Here is a 7,002-nt window from a genome sequence, read left to right as displayed (position 1 = left end):
CATACAAAAAGCTTCAATGTAAAGGTAAACCATATCGGTTCAGCGGATTGCTAGATCCTTTGCTACAGAAAAAAAGCAACTACTTTATATAATAGGATAGAGACGGACAAGAATGGTTGTATGCTTCTATTTAAGATACGTCTTTTTTTACTGAACTTGAAATATAACCGTGACTTAAACTACATTTGCAAGGGGAGAGGGATTTGTATATTAATAAACAAATAATAATAATACACTACAGACAATTTTCTAAGGGATATAAAGGAAGATAAACTGATGTACATACCTAATGCTAATACACAAAATTACCCCTTTTGTTAACCCTTTACAGTCGGGCCCCTTGCCGCACCTTAATCAGTCGGGGGGGGGGGGCGTTCAACGCCCCCCCCCTATTATCTCAGTTCCTATTAGAGCTAGAGGGCTAAAAAATTTTGTGCAAGTCCCCTGTGTTATGATGAATTTTCGACCTTAAGTAAGTCAAGGTCAATTTTCGCTTCCTTCACCCTTTTATTTAACAACCTTTGTTTTTAGGTCCTTTTTTACTTAAAAATTTCAAACGGCTGTAATTTTTTTATTTTTGAAGCTAGAAGAAATTTTTTTTTGCAGAAAATGTTTATTTTTATGTAAATTTTATGTTTGAAATATCAAATTATAAATTTCAGCGGCCGCAGCTGTACTTGGCAGCTGCCAGCCGCCGCAGTCGGCGGTCGGCGGGAAAACGGCGGCGGATCTTTATGAAATTTTAATACATTATGTAGACATGTAAGAAAAGCTTAAGTTTAAAATTTGAAGTCTCTAAGTCAAAAATTGCGGCCACAGGAGCCTTTTAAAGATTTCTGGAGACCTGGAGGATCAGGACCTGCAGGATCATACCTGGAACCTGAAATTTACTTGAACACCTGTATTTAATATGAGGATGTACTACTAGAGGATATTTTAGTATTTTGGTAAGATAAAATGCTTTGTTTAAGTCAAAAAAATATTTTTGATCTTTACCTGGATGACCTTGCCAGGTTTGCTGGCATCCTGTGCCCGCCAGGATGGAGATATTCAAAAAATTTCAACTCTCAGTTCTGTGTCATACCCAAACTTAAAAAGTCAAGCAGTTTGGGCTCTTTATCTTTCACACACAGAAAATGAGATAGAAAAAACCGGATGGGGGGGCGTTCAACGCCCCCCCCCCCCGACCGTTAAGGGTTAAATTGGTTAAAACATATGGACAATCAACTTTATGAACCAACCAATCAAAATTCCATAAATGTCCCCAAAGTTGTTTAAGCCAACAAATAAGAAAAAGTTATTATACAAATTTGGAGACTATTTTTTCAAAAAACCAAATGTCTTGCCCCCCCCCCCCCATGCAATTTTCTGCCTTTGTCAACTGTATAGCATAATTATTTTCTGCAATTTTGTCTGATTTTCAAATCTACATTATATCTACAGGAGATTACTTTTAAAGTACTTAAATCGTCACATGCACGATTAATTTTTTTCTTTTGAATAACTATCCGTGTTTCTAAAGCTTCAAACATTTATTACTCACCCTAAGTAGATATTTTTTCCCAAGCATAAGGGTTAATGTAGTTTAAAAACTGTTCTGAATATTAACTTAATAAATAAAAATTAATTGGTTTTCTTTCTTCGGCCCCTTGGGACTAACAAAACTTATTTTCATTTTAAAATTTTTCAAAAATTGTCTGTAATACGATACGACACATGATTTTTCAGTTTTATTAGTTAATTATAATTTTTTTTTTATAAAATTTGCATGTCAAAGATAATATAGTAATGACTTTAATTGTAAGTTAGTCGACAAAATCATTTTAGTTCGATACAATTCATCAAATGTGTTATAACGTAATAATCCCAAAACTATCTTAATAATTACAGTTCACCCTCAATACAGTACATGTGTACTGTTATAAAGTGAATATATTGATAAATAAGCATGACAATAAGATCATGATAACTTTTCATTTACATACACAAACACACATACAAATATTATTAGTGATGCAACATATTTACAATATGTTACTAAATAATTCGAAAATAGGGCAGGCAGTTGAAATTTAGATGGGGGGGGGGGGATTAAATGGCAGTTAAAACGGACGAACGAATAGACATCGCCATTTGTTTTATATGGGTATCTTATTGTAAATTATGTTAGAGTGCAAACATGTTAATGTTTATAACAATTATTGAGTAATTAGGGTGTTTGTATGAAAAGTGGAAAATTTGTTGGTGTATCTGTGTAATATAAGAGTAACTTCTATACACTTTTTAAAATTGTAACTTTTACAAAAAATGTCATGCCAAATTTGAAATCGATTGGAAGCAATCAGAGGAATTGCTTTTTCTACGGTGTCCCCAATGATGATACACAAAAGTACCCCTTCTGTAGATTACAATTAGTGGTTAAAACGTTTTAACACTAAACTTAAAGAACCAACACATCTGAATAAAAAGTCCTAAAAGTTGTGAAGACAATGTTTAAGAAAACGTCATTTTAAAACCAAAACTTTGGGGACTTGTGTAATAAACAGCCCAATGTCCCCTCCCTCCCTGTGATTATGTATATTGTATAATGTAGGTACTATAGGTAGGTATGCTGTAGTAGACATAAATCAAAAACATAAATAAATACTCACTCTAACTACTTTAATTATAATAATTTAGTAAAATATTTTTATGTAATTTTTACCTTTATTAGCCCCCTAAAAAAAAGTTGATCAATTTTATTTTTAGCTATTCAAAAACTAAAATTGAGTCATGACTTTATGTTTATAAATGACTTACTTTGTCTGCAATACGATGCTATATATGTATGATTTTTAGTATGGCTGAGAACCGATTCTAATCCAGCGGATATTAATCGGGTTTTGAAGACATACTATTAAATGATTCAGAAAACGTACAGACAGTCCTAGAAGCAAAGATTACTGTTTTTAAATTTTGAACAAGTTTGCTGTTTTGAAGTCTTTCTTAAAACATCTCTATATATGATTTATTTAAGGCTGAATTTCGTGACCTTAACAAAGCAACTGATAAAAATGGCCATGAATCTACTCACTTCAGGAGTGGTTTTATGAAGACCTTATAAAAGCAAACTTGTTCAAAATTTTAAATAAATAATCTTTGCTTCTCTTGTCATAATTATACGGTAACTCCTAGTGGATGAAAATTGAACTTGAATTTTTCAAATCTAATTTTCTCAAAAACGGCTGCATTTTAGATTTTATTGAAAAGTGAAATGACCTAACCTAGGGTAATGAAATGCACTATGTCCCAATTTAGGTTCTGACACAAAAGTCAAAGCACCTTCGAACGCACTGTGGGGAGAGGGAAGGTGTCAATACCCGACAAGACACTGAATGAATACGCCAAAATGCAACACTAAATAATTCTTCTTGCAACATTTATTATCTTATTATTACATTAATAACATTTAGCATTATTATTTTACTTATTATTATATCATATAACATTGACAAAATGGTGCTTTTCTAAACTTACAAACTAATATTAATACAGAAAATTAATACATTGTTAATTATGATACAATTGTAATACTTTTTTGGTAAAATGATATAAAATTAGATAGATAGATAGTTAAATAGATAAGTGAGAAAGATACATTATTTATGTTAAAGACATAATTTTCTCAAACAGGAAAATCTTTATAAAATGAATAGAAACCATGTATGGGGTAAATGTTTATAAAAAGGATATTTGTAATATTTTCAAAAGTAAAAGTAAAAAAGAATAAAAGAGAAAAAGTAGAATGAGAAAAAAGGGAGAACGGGGCAATTAATAAAAAATAGTAATTAAATAGCAAAAACAAGGTAGAATCACATTCTAATTTTATTGTAATTTTGATGAAAAATTTGGCTTGAGAAATCATTATTACTCCAGACCAATTTTCTACCACAGTAAATATAATAAAGAAAACCATAGATGCTTATATAAAATGGGAAAACATAAAAAACAGCAAATTCCTATATCTTTGATTCGACTTTTTTTGGAAAATCTTTTTTTATTTTTGGGAAATATGCAAGATATTTTTTCATTCTGCAGTCAACTTGTAGGTTTAAGGGGTAAACCACCATGACGTTTTATAATAGAGGGATGGAAATTCAGACAAAAGTAGGATTATCCATTTTCTATTAAAACCTAGAAGGTAGAAATAAAAAAAAAATCTATTCCACGCAATTTTGTTTGATATTCCAAAATGAAAAGTCAATATAATTAATATAATTGGGGTAATAAATTATTTCTTTAACATAAATCTTGTTAGAAGAAAATATTATAAAGATTAGATTACAGTTTTTAAGGGAGAAGGAAAGTGGATAAAATATTCCTCTTTGAAACTAAATTCTGCCTTTGATACCTATTTAGATCATAGACGGGAGGCGATTCATTTTTGGGTAAGATTAATTCATTGTCTACTTTCCTCTCTCTCTCCTTCCTGATAAGACATAGAATAGAAGCAATAAGGTCAAAAGTTATCAATATAAGTAGACTAAATGTATATGCTTTATTTTAGATTTATCAGGGTAAGTCTTGAATGCAAAAGAAACTCAAAAAGCTTATTAAAAAAGATTATAAAAAATCTTACCAATCTACTTATATTCATAACCGTTGGTAAATATATGATTTAAGTTGAAAGAACGTTAAAAGACCAATGGGCGAGAGTTTTTTTAGACATAGATTTTTTATGTATTTTTAAGATATTTTTTTATCAAAAGTTTGAAAAATTAATAAAATGCACAAAATAAAGGAAAAAATAGTATTTAATTATTACACAAACTTGAATTTTAAAAACATTTTGTGGTTTAACTTTAAAAAATACAAAACTTTGTTCCTCAACTTTGAAGATACAAAACTAAAATTTCTTGAATCATTAGAAAAAATTTTAGACAAAATTTTAAAGTTTGGTGCTTATAATTTCATTTCTTTTTCTGTTTTAAAAACAATTTAGAACATTTTAAAGGTTTACACACTAGTTACATTAAATCAATTCATTCAGCTACATTCTTACAAAATAATAAATTGAAAAAGGACAATAATAAATTTTAAAATGTTGATGAAATAAAATAGCCTCTTTATATAAAAAGTTTAAAATTCAAAAAAATGTTAAGAAAATGAAAATATAATGATATTGTTTTCAAAGTAATATTTTAATTATGTAACGCATTAATTATCTCAAAATTTGGTTCAAAATAAGAAAAAAGTTATTTGCTAATATAATTCATTGCAGCAAATTTAGAAAAGAACAAAATATAGAAAATTATAAGATTAATCCTTGATTAATGAAAATAAATAATAAAAAGTTGAAAATAAGCGTGAAGCGCCATGATTTTTTTACATGTTGGATCTCGCAGCTGATTTTAGCTTAGCCGCAGCTTGTTCAGTAAGAGTGGCCCGTTCATCCGCTTCGTCCGCGTCACCTTGCGCTTTCCTGTGGATAGATCAAGGATGATAACAGCCATTAGTGGCATGGCCGAGTTAAACACAAATTTCAATGATTTTAGCTGGCTATGTAATTGTATCTAACTAAATGTACATTTTTCTTTATTTCCCGTCTTCTCACTATTATTTAGGTCTATCTATATGTCTTTTCTATATATCTATCTATCTACATATATATATTTTCTATCTATCTATCTATCTGTATACCTGAATTTAGCCAGATTGAGAGCAGCAATTTCTTCAGCCTCTTCTATTTGTCTCTTGTAGTTTCTAAAATTAACAAAAACAAGTTGGAATCAATGTTACATACACAAAGTCACGAGTAATAAAATTTTTCTTTTATTTTGTTTTAAAAAAATCAAAATATTAAAGGGGGATTGTTGACATATTCCCGGATCTTCGTCTACCATTGGTTAGTAGGGGTGTGGAGGAGGGGGGGGGGGGAATCCGCTAGCACCTCTTGAAAGAGCCTTGAATCATAAATGGACAAACGGACAAAGTTAGTTATGGAGTAGATATTCAGTGGTCATATAAAAGAGAGAGAGAGAAGAAAAAAATGAAAAGATTGACTTTACAAAAAAAATCAGCAGTAGAGATAACAAATTTTCCACATAGCTTTCCAGACTGACAGCCGAAGATAGTTCAATAGTAGTTTCGCTAATAAAAATTATAATCAAAGTACGGACAAATCTTTAATAAAGTATTTATTGACTGCTTACCTTATCTTATTATGCATCTTCTCAACAAGGTCCTGCATTTGCATGGTCTGCTTAGCATCCTCAGAACTCTACAAAATAAGATTATAAATAAATAAGGGAACGGTCCTTACAAACCCCAGATAAAATAACCCAAAATAAGATTTCAATTGCATTGACTACATAAGTTATGGAATAGATTTCAAATGTAAAATCTAAAAGAACATTGTTAACGTGATGTTAATGGCCATTTATGCCTGTAGTGCATAAAACGAGGCGAGCAGCTAATACACAGAAAATAAACTACAAAGAACCTATTGAATACCAAAAATATGATAACGGCTAAAATACCCCAAATTAGGTATAGTCGAACTAGCAGGCAATACTTAATGTTAATACTAATACTTAAAATCCTAACAACCTAGAAAATAATATTCTATTACATTTATCCAGAAAAAAAGATTCATTCTCCCAATACTGATCTGCTATCAAAGTCAGAATTTCAAACATACTATAAGTTTTTGCCCTTTTTTAAATATATTTTTGTCCTTGATAATAAGAACTGTCCGTAACTTATTTAGAATTGCAGAAAATAAGTTGCTGTAAGTTTTAAAAATAACCGTTTCAGTGCATTTTCTGTGCCAATTCTAATTTAAACTTTTACCCTACTTAATTGTGCTTTTGTGTTATAATTTTATTTTTAGATTATGCAAAATAATTAGTTTTTTTTCTTGAGTTTCACAACATTTTTTATGCAAAATATTATCCTATCCTGATATGTACAGTACATATATGTCTAGTCTAGTTCAAAAGATATCAATTTCCAATCTATTTT

General features: G+C 29.9%; 1 protein-coding gene across 1 annotated transcript in view; it reads right to left on the bottom strand.

Moving 5' to 3' along the window:
• Positions 1 to 3,404: 3,404 nt before the first annotated feature.
• Positions 3,405 to 7,002, bottom strand: part of LOC145329631 (myosin-4-like) — a 73,841-nt gene continuing 70,243 nt past the window's right edge. The window contains exons 64-66 of the mRNA XM_080173949.1: positions 6,192 to 6,259; positions 5,680 to 5,742; positions 3,405 to 5,461 (exon numbers count right to left, since the gene is read on the bottom strand). Of these exons, the coding sequence (XP_080030075.1) occupies positions 5,365 to 5,461; positions 5,680 to 5,742; positions 6,192 to 6,259 (228 nt within the window). The 3' untranslated portion in view covers positions 3,405 to 5,364. The remainder of the gene's footprint in view (positions 5,462 to 5,679; positions 5,743 to 6,191; positions 6,260 to 7,002) is intronic.

This window comes from Acartia tonsa, chromosome 10, assembly GCF_053477335.1.
Source record: "Acartia tonsa isolate MP-2025a chromosome 10, ASM5347733v1, whole genome shotgun sequence".
Lineage (NCBI taxonomy): Eukaryota > Metazoa > Arthropoda > Copepoda > Calanoida > Acartiidae > Acartia > Acartia tonsa.
The sequence above is the reverse complement of the archived record's forward strand: the minus strand, read 5'-3'. Positions and strand labels throughout refer to the sequence as shown.